At 32.6% G+C, this 16,221-nt stretch overlaps 1 protein-coding gene across 1 annotated transcript in view; it reads left to right on the top strand.

Moving 5' to 3' along the window:
- Positions 1-16,221, top strand: part of PCDH15 (protocadherin related 15) — a gene marked incomplete at its 5' end in the record, with an annotated part of 518,446 nt that overhangs the window by 409,584 nt on the left and 92,641 nt on the right. Inside the window, 2 exon segments of the mRNA XM_019629964.1 lie at positions 8,948-9,057; positions 11,055-11,195. Coding sequence (XP_019485509.1) covers positions 8,948-9,057; positions 11,055-11,195 — 251 coding nt within the window.

Below are 16,221 nucleotides of genomic sequence, written 5' to 3'. Positions count from 1 at the left end.
GAAAATACATTTTATATATCTGTCATTTAATCCAGGCAGAAATATCAAAATTTAATAGTAATTCAAGCACATAATATTACTTTAGAATAAAGAAAGTGACTGTTGTAGTTTGAGTTACCATTCAGAAGAATGACATTTGACACACTGGGATTCACTTGTCATCAGTTTTAGAGGTAAATATCATGGAAAGGTCAACACGTCTAGGATAGATCATGGAGTCTAAATGTTAGTATTGATTTTGAATGGGAAACACAGTATCTTACACAATTTACCAAAAATTTTATTAAAGATAATTGTTTACAACTTTTCCAAACAAATATGCTAGCAATATAAACATACCTTTGGTAAATGTATCAACATTGATTACTAAACTTTGAATGAATTAATGCCACATTTATATTTATTTTTAAGAATTTATATATTTTAAAATGTTTTTCCATAAAAATAGAAATTCAAAATGTATTCATTTCATTTAATTATTTTTTTCAGTTACAATTAATTTAATATTATATTAGTTTCAAGTGTACAATGTAGTTGTTAGACATTTCTATAATTTATGCAGTGATACCTCGGATTAGGCTAGAATCCACCTGGTACTATAGGTAGTTATTGCAACGTTAGTGATATATTCTCTATGCTATACTTTACCCATCCATTAATATGTTGTAATTACTGATTTATATTTCTTAACCCTTTCACCTTTTTCACCCAACTCCGCAAACCCCCTCCCCTCTGGTAACCATCAGTTTATTTTTTGTATCTATGAGTCTGTTTGTGTTCTGCTTGTTTGTTTATGATATTTTTATTGGGTTGTCAGAAAAGTCATGACATATTTTTCTATGGGTTTCATTGCAAAAATGCATCATGACTTTTCCAACAACCCAACAGATTCCACATATAACTGAAATCATATGGCATTTGTCTTCCTCTGACTTATTTCACTTAGCATAATACCCACTAGGTCTATCCATGTTGTCGCAAATGTTAAGATTTCTTCTTTATGGCCTAGTAATATTCCATTGTATAAATGTGCCACAATATCTTTATCCAATACTCTACTGACAAGCACTTGGGTTGCATCCCTATTTGTATATATAGAAAAGAGAAGGGGTAAATGTCACGAAGGATCTTTATTAAACTCTTGAATAAGTTGATATTTTGCTATTTCTTAGAAAAAAATATTGTGAGTCATTTTCAATTTTCAGTATTATTTAAATTTAATATGTCAAATCCAAAATAAGAATATTATGCATATAAGTATCTTGAAAATCTTTTTAAAAATTCAAATTCTGAATGAAGAAAATAATCTCATTAGTTTCCCTATTAAAGTAAAAAAATAATGATACTTTGCTGACTAATGTGAATTAATCTTGTAACAAGTAACGATGCAAAAATTGTATACAGATATATTTTTCAAGTGGCTTTATACTGAAAAATAAAAATAGAGTTTATTTTATAAATAACTATAAAGGGATAATAATCCACCTCCTGATATTCAAAAACAGAAAAACAGTAATAATTTAAAATTCACAAATCTATTTTTATATACTATAAAAAATAAAAATTTTATAACAATGTCCAGTAAAATGGTGACTGAGCAGTTGTAATGAACATGTCATTATTCAAGAGAATTAAAATTACCCTGTATTGAAAAACATTGCCATAATTCTTTTTTTTTTTTAAGATTTTTATTGAGGAATTGGGGGGATGGGAACAGTGCTAGGGAATTGGGGGAAGCGGGAACAGAAAAGTTGCTGTCCTTTTGTTCTTCAGTCTAGTTGTGGAGGACATTGCTTCACTGGCCCAAGTTGGCACCATCATTGCGCTCTTCCCGGGCAAGGCAAATCAGTCGCAGGCTTCTGGTCGGCCGCTGGCTGCTGGCTACACACGGTAGCCCATGACATTGCCATAATTCTTATATAAACCTCACAACTTTGGATTTTGTGACTTTAAGAAAATATTTTTTCATCAGTTTAGTGAAAAATATTGGTCTTTATTTCAAAGAATAAAAAAAGCTATCTGTAAATTATTAGTATAAAATAAAGCCACATGCAGAGAGCATCGCATGTTTGCTAAAGTTGTTTTCTATTTTAATTTAAATGTATTGTCCAATATGATAAATGGCTTTATTTGAAAATAACTTTTCCTGTCTTTTTAGGGCACTACTAAAATCTTGCCTCAAAGATAATAGATTTCGCCTCGTTTAACTATTGAAAGAATGACCTTTTACAAATGATAGTTCTTGGTCTGACACTATGGACCTACTAAATCAGAATCTTTAGCATAATCAAAGAAATTGGAAAATTTTAAAAAGTTTTTCAACTAATTCTTATGGTTTTAAAGTTTGAGAGCTGATAACTAAGATTAGATAAACTCTATTAATGAGAACAATAAATGAAACAACAACAACAAAAAGAAAACACACATGTGCATCCTAGGCTACAGATTTAGCTTTCATATTGTTTTCTGAACGTGAGAAACTATTTATGACTCAGGGCTTCAGTTTTCTTGTCTTCAAGATAAAGACATTTCATCGATCTAAATAGAAGCAAAACTCTTAACAAAGTAAGCACACTTTGGAAAAGAGGTAAAAAGTAATGTCTAACCATTTGGTGCTTTATTAAATTTCTTATCTACAATCCGTCCTAAGATTCTAGGAAAGCTGTTTTTTTCTCTCCTGATCCTTATCTTTTTTAAACTGTTTTTCTCGGTTAAATATGTAAAATTAGGTCATCCTGATGAAATTACTCCAAGGTTACAAATGATAGGAGTTCCAGTGGGTGTTTTTTTATTTTAATTTTTTCCTATTTTCATTACATTCCCTCATGGCAGATATAAAAACAGTTTCTTAATTGGTACTGATTTGCAAATATATTGAATGTAAACATATCAAAATAAATTAGATTTGTTTCTCAATGGAAAGAATGCAATAGAGCCAGATTAAATCCCAGTGTAATTTGATAGCATCCATTTATAAACACTTTTATATCCTAAACTGCATGGCATTTAAAAGAATTAAGAGGTTTACTTGACACATATAATATCTACTTTTATTGTTACTTCATGAACCCAACAATAAAAGTAGATTTTAAATTGTAGGATGATTGTTTCATCTATATTTATACTATAAAAACTGGATCTAACATTTGAAAATGGCAAATTCTGTTTAATATAGTCATTCAGATTACAAAGATGTTAAAAAATATTTAATTGAGAGAGATTTATTGTAGTGTATATTTTCAAAAAAGTCAATTTGAAATGTTAAGCAGATATCTATGAGTTAGTTTATATATCCATAGAAAATTATGTTGTTAAGTATTTTGCATATAAATCCTGTAGCTGTTAACGTCCCTGGGTCGTACTTTATCTGCACAGATTTATTTCTAAGCAAGAAATTTTGAGTCATTTTGATCAAATTTCTTCTTACTAAAATGCTATGTGATTTAAACTGTATTACATTCTGGAAAAGGAAAAGTATACAGACAGTATACAGAGCCGTGATGGCAGATTCAGGAGAGGGAAGGAGAATAGGTAAAAAATAGGAGATTTTTTTGGTCACTGAAACTACATTGTATGATAGTGTAATGGTGGATATATGACATTATACATGTGTCCATACCCATAATACCATACAACACAAAGAATGAAGACTCATGTCAACTGTGGACTTTACTTAACAATGTATCAATATCAGTCCATCAATTGTAACAAATAAACCACACTAATGCAAGACATTAATAACAGGGGAAGCCGGGGTCAGGGGTGCATATGGAATTCTATACTTTCTGTACAATTTTTCTGTATACCTAAAACTACTCTAAAAAACAAAGTTTATTAATTTTTGAAAAACATGGAGCTCTTTTACATGTAAAATTTAGGGGAGGTGATAGTGCACATAGTAAGATTATGAATTAGTAAAATTTAAATTTGATATCTATCATAACTGAGGTGTTTTAAATTGAATTATTATTTAATCTCTGTTTCAGTACTCATTTAGGTGATTTTAAAATTTCAGTCAAAATCTGTGGAACTTGTTTCAAATGGCCAGTAAAGCCCAAAGTGTTGCCCTTGGGGGAAAAATAGGAGCTAGTGCTGCCATCTGGAATATGTCAGGAGCATGGTCATCAAATCCAACTCTGATCAACTCTTGTGAAGGCCCTGCCTGAAGGCATTTTTAAATTATGAAACCACCTGCCTCTCCAGTGTACAAGGTCTATATCTGGTAAAGATATAAACACTTCCTGGGCTGGCCAAGTGGCATGTTGGTTAAGAGCTGGCTTGTGATGCCGGCTCTGAGCAGCAGGGCCCTGGTTCAGATCCCATGTGGGGGCCAGTGATGCTGCACCCTCTACAGCTAAGATGGTGAACAGCAGCTCGACCTGGAGCTGGGCTGCCATGAGTCACTGGCAACGGTGCAGGCTGCAGTGAAGCTGTAGTGGGCTGCCATAAGCTACCGTGTGTGGCCGGCAGCCAGTGTGAGCTGCCAAGAGCCGCCGTGAGCAGCCATCCAGAGCCCAGCGACCAATCTGCCTCACCCAGGAAGAGCGCAATGATAATACCAAATGGGCCAGTGAAGTGACATCCTCCACAACTAGACTGAAGAACAAAAGGACAGCAACTTGTCTGTTCCCCTCCCCCAATTCCCCCAATAAAATCTTAAAAAAAAAGATATAAACACTTCCTTTAGCATGATCTTAGGAGTCCTTTTCTAGACAATAGGAATCCAGTTGATCTCTTGACGCTTAAGCTTCATCAATAAAGCTGTATAATTCCACGGTTGAGCCCTACCTGTTTCAAGTGCCTCTTTTATTGTAAACATGCTTTTTTTTTCCCTTAATTATACCAGCAGTACATCTAACTTTAAAAGTAGAATTTTTGAATTTCAAATAATCAACAACTACATGTTTTGAACTAGGTATTAAAAAGTTACTTGGAAGAGGGTTAATGATGCATTGTTTATTATAAAATAGATGAATTACAACTATACGAATTAATAGCAAGAGAAACATTTGCTTTTTGTTTGTTTTATTTTTTTTTAAAGCCTCTAGAGGAATCCTTTATTTGGCGATAAGCCTTTGCTTCTGAAATTAATCAATAGATTTTTATTGCACTCAACAGAAAGAAAAGAGAGAATGATGAGTCATATTATACCAGACTCAGAATAGTAGAACTGGAAAATACCTTTCAGATAGTTTACTCTAAGATTCATAAACTTTCAGCCATAGATCAAGCACATAGATCAAACCAAGTCACATGATACTTTAAAAAAATAAATTTCCATTGATTGCCATATGTCAATGTTTATAGAATTTACATAAAATTTTGAATTTACTTTTCCACTTTAAAATCACAGTGGACTTGCATTATTGTGTAGTAGTTACTCTTATTAAACAGAGCGTGCAGTGTTACTTCTTTACTTCCACCCCTTTCCTTCTTAATTTATCTTCAGCTCATTTTCCTCAATTTTGTTGTCTTTCTGTCCCCTCGGTCCTCTGATTTTATTGATCCTAATTTATACCAAGTGCTTCATTTGTATTCACATGATATGTGACTCAAAAGGAAATATATAATTTCCCAATCATGTAAACTGGTACTTTCCAGGATATAAAACAAAAATAAAATAGTTCCTGCCTGGCAATAAATGAAAATGAATTATTTTTTTGTAATTGAATGTTCATTATCAGAGAGGTTCATTTAATTCTAGCCTGGAGAAAATTGCCTTTTTATGGTATGTTTTGATTCTGGTAGAAAGAAGTGTGTTGGAACAATTAAGACAAAGGTTAATGAGGACATATCTTGTCTAGAAGTAAATCTGTTTTGAACATTTGTTTACAAATATAATTTTAAATGCTTTTAGTTGTACTTGGTTTATATTCCTTCTTAAATATTGCCAGTTAATTTATCTAATATTAATTGTTTTCATCCAATTATACAAAAATATATGTAAAATTACTTTTAAAGTTTGAAATTAAAGGTGACATTTTTCTAATGTCAAAGCTGAAGGTAAATTAGCTATAGACTTTCTATTTCTGTAATTTATAAGGATCAATAAACTAATTATGGAAAGTACAAAATTTAGCTCTTATCTCATGTAGTAACAAATAGACAAGTAAACAATTTAAGTAATGCCTAATTCATTCCACAAAAAATAAATTCATCTTATGAAAATTATTCCATAATATTACTAACATGTGTTTTCTTGTATCAGACTTAAGTTATATATAATTTGATCTGTCGTAAGTTAACAATTTATTGCTCTTAATATCCAAACCACATGTATTAGTCAGCTATCACAGCATAACAATATTAACTCAAACTTAATAAGTTAAAACACATATATCATCTTGAAGTTTTTGGAGGTCAGGAATTAGTCACCTGTGTTCTCTGTTTCATAGTCTCACACAGGTTTAAACCAAGATGTTGGCCAGTGTCCGGGTCTCACCTGAGGCTTGACTAGAGAAGGGTCCATGTCCAAGTTCATGTGATTGTTGGTAGGATTCAGTTATTTGTGGGAGGTTGGATTGAGGGCCTCAGTTCCTCTCCTTGTATTGGTCAGACATTGCCTTCAGTATCTTGTCATGTGGGCAATTCCATATGTCCACTTTATTAAATCCAGCAGAGTTGATAGAGTCTACTGGCCAGAACGAAGTTACAAATTATAATCTTGTGTTACATAATCACCGAGGTGACACCCCATCTACTTTGCCAGTTTCTGTTGGTTAGAAACAAGTCCCTCTCTGATCCTCATGCAAGAGGAGAGAAATATTCAAGGGCAGAAATACCAACAGGGGGAGATTATTGAGGTCCTTTTAAGAGACTACTGTGTTTCTGTATTTCCCTGCTTTTTACCCATTTCAGGTTTTTATTTCACAACCGCCATCGTCAAGCACTAAGCAGTGTTACAAACAGCAAATTGTCTTAATGTCTAAATAATCTAAAATATCGTACAATATTTCTGTTCATAAAGCAGTCCCATCAAAACCAACTTTACTGTCACTTTTATAAGTGCCTTCCTGTTTGTGGTAGACTACTATCATTTCTTGTTCAAAGTTACCAAAGGTATACTTTTTTTCACTGCACTGGCACTTGACAATGACAAAATAAATTGCTTATAGGATATAATCATGTTATCTCAGATATCTTACTTGAGAAGTATCTGCCAGGCAAAGGTACCCTTTTCTAATCTAAACATATTTTTCATAAATTAATTGGGACTCTTTGATTGGAAGTGATAGAAATCGTAGATAAAGGAGAAATAAAAGAATATTTGTTTTTCTGTAAATGAAATGAGTTTAACTAGCTTTAAGTATAGCAGCATTTAGAATATTAGTCAAAGTTTAGGGGATCTATTTTCAACCCTAAGTTACTTAATTTGTGTTGGTATTATTATCAACAAGAACCTACTTATAAGGTACAAATATTAAAATTCTAGCCAAAAAATAATAACAACAAATAAGGGTTTTATTTTTTCCCTAATAGTTAACAGTACATTTTCTGGGCAAGATTTTCATTGGCTTTGCATGAGATGTTTACCACACATGAACACTTAGCAAAGAGGATAAAGTATCCTCATTGGCCAGAGATAGGTAATGTGTCTATCCATATATTCTGGGACTTAGGTCAGACCTACCCAAATCAATTAGACTGAGAATGGAGGAGGTATGGTTATCCAGAGCAATATCTGGATACTGTTAACAAAAGAAGGCAGAAAAGATGCAGGAGAGTAAAATAAATGAAGAAATGGTTATTGGCCATTCAATGAATATATATGGACCATCATTAGGTAGTAGAGCATCTATAAGATAGATCACTTCATATTTAGGCAACTTAGTCAATCAGGTATATGGACTGTAGTGCAAAAGAAATAGCAACTTGCATAAGATGCTTATGAACAGTTGTATGTAATTAATTTTTATGACTACATTTGTGTCTCAGAATTTGTTATAAAAAGCTTCAATGAGGGTGTGATATAATTACACAACGCAATCTAGATTAGAAGAACTGAGAAAATGGAGACTAAAATGAAGGGTAGTATTACAAGAGTAAGTATTGAAAGAAAAAGATCATGCAAAACAAATGGAATAGGATTTATCTTATCAGATTGAGGAAAGAACCTAAAGCTTATTAGAAATCAGATGCGTTAGATAGATTGACTAGACTATAGAATGACTCAGAGATATTGTTAAAAGTTTGTATTCAATAATTTTCTAAATCTGTTGGAGCTGAATGATATAAATACCTATGAATTATGAAAGTGAAATTATTTGCAATAATTTATGAAAATAAATTTACGATAGCCTAGTTACAGTTACCAATATTATATAATAAAATTGAGATTTTGAGAATGAAATAATTGTTGAAAATATATTTTTGAAATTAAGTAAATATAGTAGTGGGTACAGAATGTAGTCAACTACAGTTAAGCAAGATAAGTGAACTTAAAAGAAATGTGAATTTTGTGATGCCATTCATTTAAATACGTTTTAGTACTCTTAGCTTTAGTAGAGCATATCTAAGGACTAGAAAGAGACATTTGGAATCATTTGCTTAAATATAACCTCAACAACACAATAGCAACATTTTACTTTAGCAAGTTGAGGTAGCAAAATGTATCCATCTATTGCTTTCAGTCCAGAAGGTACTTTAGAGACAAGTGAAAATAACTGTGTATGTTATTTGGCACATAGTAAAGTAGTAGAGTAGTGTGCTTCATCTTAAATTACAAACAACGCAGGTGACAAGATATTCTAAAAAGGGTATTTGCATGATATTGAACATAAGTTTTTCAGAGCAGGAGTCTTAATGTAGTACTTCCTTAAAAGCTTCAGAAAAGAGTGTAATTCAAATAAACACACACTCATAAACTAACACATTCTATTATTGAAGTCAAAACTCCATCATGGCACATGATCAATAAAAAAATCATTCATTTTCTCCAAACCTGCAGACCTCCTCCAGTAAGTGAACTTGCACCCAGAGGGACTACAGTTGGTGTAATTTCCGCAGCAGCCGTCAATCAGAGTATTGTGTACTCCATTGTTTCAGGAAATGAAGAGGGTGAGTAGATGTTTATTTCGTCTCTGTTTCCACCATAAACTAATCAACTTGGATTTGGAATTAATTTCAGATTGAATTATTGCTTACTCTATATTTCTAATACAAATGTGTCCAACTTAAATGTAATTGGTAACAACATGCTGAATCTGACTAAAAACCCAGTTATATTAACAAAAAGTGATCCCCCATCCTGCTCCCCCCAGGAAATATTAACTATCCAATTCTGGAACCCTTCTCGTCTGACTCATGCAGGGATATTTTAATGACATTTCTTCAAAATCAGTGCATCACACTTGCAGCTTTTAGTCATAATTATTGCCATACAGGGGTCTCTTCCCACTGTTCTGTACCATCCACGACCTGTACTCCATGTCATCCCTTAGCTAATCCTGAAGAAATTTTAGAATCATAGATAACTGTCAATTCCCAAAGAGCCACATCCATGATAAAAGCCATTTATATTGTATAATATGTTTACTCAAACAGTTACATTAGACCTACAATTAACAAATGATTTAAGTTTGTCTGCCCATCACGATTGACTGAGAATAGAATGGTCTGTGAGCCTCTTGGAAGAAGCCCATAGCTCAGTCTTTCTCACCCATTCTTTGTCTCATCTATTATCCACAACTTAGATGTCCTCTGTTTTTCTGGATGGCTTGGCATGATATAGATAGTAAAAACAAAAACAAAAAAACGTTAATATATCTAATAAATTAATGAATGTTAAATATGTAATTAATTAATGAATGTTAATTCTGTTAAAGCACTTTGCAAGGAAATTATAAAGGCTCTTTCCCAGTATTTGAACAACCAATCCTTACAAGAAATTGCTGCCCTTGAAGCGTACTAAACATCATACATTTCTTATTGCTTTCTTCTTTGTTTATACTGTGCTGCCGTGCCTGCTCCCTAAATATTACTAAATTTCCTTTTTCCTTAGAGTGCCAACGTCAGACTGAAGTTGTGATTTCTCAATCTGTTCTGATACTTTCTTTCTGTGATTCTGTCAGTTCTCTTCCTTGAAGATATTAATAGCAGGGTGGCTCTATTTACTACCTTTTTTCCCCCACAATGACTATTTTTTTTACAATCAATTCATTTATTAATTTATTCAGCAAATATTTGATAATTTATTTAACAAGTGTTTATTGGAGCATTTATTATGAACCAAGTACTCTCCCAGCCATGACGGATAGAACAGTAAGCAAAATAGATGGATCCTTGCCCTCACAGAATTTAACCATCCAATGAGAGGAGACAGATGACAAAAATTATTAAACTGATAAATATGTAGTATTTAGGTAGCAATAAATGTTGTGGAGGAAACTAAAGTGAGGAAAAGATGTCAAGAGTGCAAGAGATAGGGTATTATAAAATAAAGCAGTGTGCCCTGCTGTTCGCTCAAATATATATGAGCTCATTTATTTAAAAAATGGACATCAGGGCAAAGTATTTTAAGCTATTTAGAATTATATTTTCTAAATAACCAACATATTAAATTATCTGTTTTCCCCTAAAGTATTCTTAGCAGAACACTAAATCTACAAGATAATAAAATATCTTAAAAAGTATAGTAATCTAATAATGCCATAAAATACTTGTGTCAAAATAAAATAATTGCGTCAAAAATACAATTATATTGGTTTCTTTAGAACAGAATTTCTGAAAACATTTAGTATGTTAGAGGACCATGTGAATCTATGGTGAAGGAAGTAGTACGCGAATACAATAGACCACAGAAACTTTAATTTCCAGGAGAATCTCTAAAAAGCTAGAATTTCAAGGAATGAACTTAGGGTAACATTGATGTTGCTAATTTCTGGAGCATAGCTTCCGAAGAATTGAAATACGGTTTCCAAAAGCCAGCATCTTAGCACTTTCATGCATTACTTGTATTATAAATAGGTGTTTTTGAAATCACAATGCCTTTTAAAGAGAATTATTGTTCTTTATAATACAAAGAAAATGACCAAGAAATTATATTTTAATTCTAGATCATTTTGGTATTAATAATGTCACGGGTGTTATCTATGTGAATGCTCCTCTGGATTACGAAACAAAGACGAGCTATGTACTCCGAGTTCAAGCTGATTCCCTGGAAGTGGTCCTTGCCAACCTCCGAGTGCCTTCAAAAAGTAAGTTATATTATTTAATGGTTTTTAAATAAATTTTGTGGCGTTTCTATTCATTGTCAAATGAAATACATATGCCTAAAAGCCCTTAGTGAAGAATGTAGGAAGATCAAGCTTGCAGATGTTTGGCATTTTATTTTAATTTCTAATATAGGACAATGCCAAGAGGATTTCATACTCCTGAAATGTCAATACAATAACACACTTTTTCCAAACTTTGTGTACGATGGTGTAGAATACCGTCATTATCTGAGTGTGTTAGATAACCTTATTCTCTTCCCACTGTGAGGTTCTGGCCAATGCTCTGGAATGTAATATGTTAATGGGTGCATGACCACTAGACAGTCTGTGAATTGTGTGGTTTCTGGTACTCACGTACTTGTATTTTCTTAGAATAGAGGAAAACACATCTTACAATTAGCGACTAACATTTATCATAGTTTATGTGTTGCATTATATTTAATTCACACTCATTTCTGGAAAATGAGAATTATTATCTTCACTTTACAAAGACATAATCACTTCACTTTACAAAGGTTAAGTGATTTTTTCTAAAAATGACACTTGTCAGTAAATGAAAAGTTGAAGATTTTGGCTCACATCTTTTGACTCCAAAGTCTTTCTTCAATATTTTAGTATGTTATAATGTAACCATACAGAGAAGCAAGTAAAAGCCAATTTATGAAAGAGGCCAACACAGATTCTGAGAGATATTATCAATAATGAAATAAATGCTATTTTTTTTCCATTCATTGAGGTAATACTTCTCTGCACTTAAACAATCCATCTCTTTTTATATAATCACACCAACCTTTTTAGAATTTAGGACATCCGTGAAAACCAAATTTAATTTAACCATTAGTAGAATAGTATCTCAGAAAAAGTGTGAAGTAGGAAACTGGATCTGAAACATTTACCTTTTACTTTGGGGCCATTCCTCGACATTTGTCACAGCACTGCATCAATTAGCATTTTTAGAAAGGAGAAAAAGAACATGAGATCCAGGGCAAGGGTACACACATGTATAAATGCTAGTGGAAGAGAAAGGAGAGTAGGAATGGGAGTAAAAGTCAGATGTATTATACGAAGGTTGGACGATTAAGTTCGCGAACTTTCCACTGTGTAACTATCTCAATTCAGGAATTGATGATCAGAAAAAATAAATCACTCCTTTTCTTTTATTTCAAACCTCACTGATCTAGCATTGATGGCTGCACAGGTACAATTAAATCATTTGAACTAATCAGATTACATACAGTGTGTCTTTGAAATTAAAGGAATTAAGCTATCTTTAATGATTATGCATCACTTGCATAATTAAATTGTTTAAAAACAGCAGACCAGCTCTTTGAGTTTTTAAAATTTTTAAACTGCAGGCCATTATATTTTTTATAAAATGTAAGGGATGCTTCAAATTGTAAATCTAATTGACAAACCAGGAGTTAAAATGTTAGGGTAGGTATAAATTATATTACGTAAACTACCTTATTGCAAGTAAAAATAAATGTGAAAGTTAATTGAAAATTGTATTTGCCATCTGTCTTTGAAACAAATGAGCAGTTAGATGTAAAAGAAAATTTTAGTGAATATTTAGGTTGTGGAACTTAGCAATTTCAAGAAATAGCTCAGGTTTCTAGGAATAGAGATATGTTTACCTCTTATATGTAAATATAATACAACTAGCTCTCATTACTGTCATTTAAATGTAAATCGAAGGCTAATAATAGTTCAACTAATGCATACATATATGCATGTTTGTGCCCCAATATGCATGTAGTTATGCATGTAGAGAAATAGCCAAATAGCAAATTCATGAATTATCCTCTCAAATTCATGAAGTCTAAAAGCTAAATGTTAGTTTGCTTAATGCCTGATTCTTCAATGTTGGTATTAACATTTCATTACTAACCTTTGCCTCTTGAATGTAAAATGCAGACTTATGTATTCCTGACACAGATTCATTTATTAATGACTGTTAATGGCCTATAACCAATCCCCAGTCCATTCACTATGCAAATGAGATTATTATGTAAATTAAGTTTAATTAATTAATTGTTTAAAAGCTCATCCCTTCTTCAGAATTAGCTGACCTATGGTTTTCAACTCTACCAAATATCATATGAATAAAGATAATAAACAGAATAAATTGAATTCATTAAAGAAGTATTTTATTGTTATTTCTTTACCAAGAAGTTATTACCAAAGTCATTTTCAAAGTAAGTTTTACAACTATGCTGAAACTGGATTTAATATTTATATTCAAATTCATAATTAAAATTAAAAAATGTATAACTCATTTCCAAAATTTGACATCAGCAGTATTTAAAACATTTTAATTTTTTAGTATAAAACATTTTAAATGTAAATAAAATTACAGAGACTGTTATAATGAACCTATGTGTATCACCTACCCAGTTTCAACGTTATCGAGTCCTAGGAAATCATTCATCAATACTCCCAATTACTCCCTCAGTCCGTTATTCTGAAGCAGGGCAAAAACATAATATTTTATCCGTAAATATTTCAATATGTATCTCTTAAAAATAAAGACTCAAAACTTAATCACAGTACAATTATTATTTCCTCCAAAATGAAGAAAAATGTCTCACTATCAAGAAATATCCTGTCAATATTCATATTAAAATTTTACCCACATCAGGATCCAACTAAGGTCCATACATTGCAATTGGGCGATAGNTCACTGCTCTAAAATGGAAAATCGTTGCTCATATTTCTACTAGTTCTTTTTATGGAGCTATGGTCCATAATTTTTAAAAAATGTTCAAAGTTATACTTATACTAAAAGAAGATGGATCGATTCAGGTATTAAGTCATATCCTGTAGATTAAATGTCTTTTTTTTTTGCTCTTTCCAAGGATTTATTATAATAATAAAAAATGTTTTCTAATATTCTAATGTATACTATATAGAAAAACCCCACTCCTCCTGTATGTTTCTCCTTTACTCTCTCAGTACTATCACACTTACAACACTTCTGACATCGGATGTATGGGTTTACCGCTTATCAAGCAATTCTCTGCAACGTCAATTGGGTGTCCTACAATTCAATTAAATTCTGATACCAACTGAAGCTAGCACAGGCCCCACAAGTTAAGGCTCAGTTCCCCAAGACTGCCTCCCACTTCAGATGCCAATCAAAAATAGTAAGTCTTCAGGATACACACAACACCTGCCTCACTTGCCTGTAAATCAGAGGTTCCCGTGACCCCCCTTCTTGGATTCAATCAGTTGCTAGAACAGCACATAGAAGTCAGAGAAACACATACTTATGTTTACCAATTTATTATATAAAAAAGGATATGATAAAGAATGCATATGAAGAGATACACAGGGCAACATCAGGAAGGTGTTCCCAGTCCACAAGTTTCTGTCCCTGTGGAGTCAGGTGCACCATCCTCCTAGTAGGTAGATATGTTCACCAACCTGGAAGCTCTCCAAACTTCATATCGTAGGGATCTTAGTGGAGACTTCATCACATAGATATGATTGACTATTAAGTCCATTTCCAACTATTTTCGCTCTCCAGAGAATGGGATGTAGAGATGAAGGTTTCAAGCTTATAATCATGACTTGTTCTTTCTGGTGACCAGCGCCCATACTGAAGCTCACTGAGTCACCTCATTAAACAAAAGATGTTCCTATCACCCAGAAAATTCCCAGGGATTTAGAAGCTCAGTATCAGATGCGCCTATCACTCAAGAAATTACAAACGTCTTGGGAGCTATGCATTATGAACCAGGGCCACAAACTAAATGATAGGACAAAATGTTCTAGGACTCCCATTTTCAAGGGGTTTTAGGAGCTCTGTATCAGGAACCATGCCAGATATATATCGTATTTTACATATACCTTATTTTAATATACATATATATATATATATATGTACACACACATACTATACACACACACACACACACANTAGAATACCCAAAGGGCACTCAATCATTTCACAATAGTAATATTTAAGTTGGAACTTTCCTATCCATCTTACCAATCTTTCCTCCTCAATCTCCAACAGCAGATGATAGCAACCTCAGTGTTAAAAAAAAGCAGCTTCTAGTAAACTGGTGAGGGGTGATTGCTAGAGAAAAAGAAAGTCTTTTACAACCTCTTTGAGGAATGCAGATTTTCCAGGAACACATCTTAGCTGGAAAGGGAGAAAAAGTTTACCATTAAATTAAATTCAAAGTGTTGATTAATATATTGAAACTTTTATTTTTAAAACTTAAACTTTTATTTTTAAAACTTAATATGATCATAGTACTTTCTATTAACTAGAACCATGTTTTTTTAAAAGTCATGGGATTTCTTGAGTTTTGTCAAGAGCAGAAAAAAAGACTATCTCAAATCAGCAGAATAAAAGGCATAGTAGAAAAGAAAAACATAGACTTTTATAATAATATGACATATGTACTTATTGAACATACTAATATTTCAATGTGTCTGGACAGCAGAATGTAGTCAAAACATTTGTAATTAATGTAAACTACATGAGGGCAGGCTTTTTTTGTCTGTGTTTATTGTTATATCCCAATAGACTAAAATGCATAGCACATAAATATACTCAATAAATATTTGACCAGTGAATGAGTGAGTCCAGAAAAATCAGGCAAGATTATGAGGGATTTGAATATCAGGCTAACAGTATGCAAATATGCAGTATATATACCACCCATACTCCCTCCTCCCTACACGATAGCAGACTTGTCGCCTATTCATTGTCATAATTTAGGCAGTTATTACAGCAGATGGAGCCAGTAAATTGCTTTAATTATGGGAATGTGCTTAGAGGCTCTCTCCCAGTGCTTGATGTTACAGGGACGTTGAAAAGCTTTGGAGGATTTCGCTCCCTCCGAATCAGTTGGAATGTAAATGTTGATTTCTCAGTCCTTCTTCCCCACAAATGCTCACTGGTCCTCCAGATTCCCAGCTTTTATTTCTCTTCTGCTGGTCCCATCCTGTCAAGTATCCATGATTTCTTTTCTGGCTCCCATGTTTTCTGTTTTTT

The sequence above is a fragment of the Hipposideros armiger genome, unplaced genomic scaffold, assembly GCF_001890085.2.
Source record: "Hipposideros armiger isolate ML-2016 unplaced genomic scaffold, ASM189008v1 scaffold_876, whole genome shotgun sequence".
NCBI lineage: Eukaryota > Metazoa > Chordata > Mammalia > Chiroptera > Hipposideridae > Hipposideros > Hipposideros armiger.
Note: the sequence above shows the minus strand (reverse complement) of the source record. Positions and strands in the feature narration are given on the sequence as shown.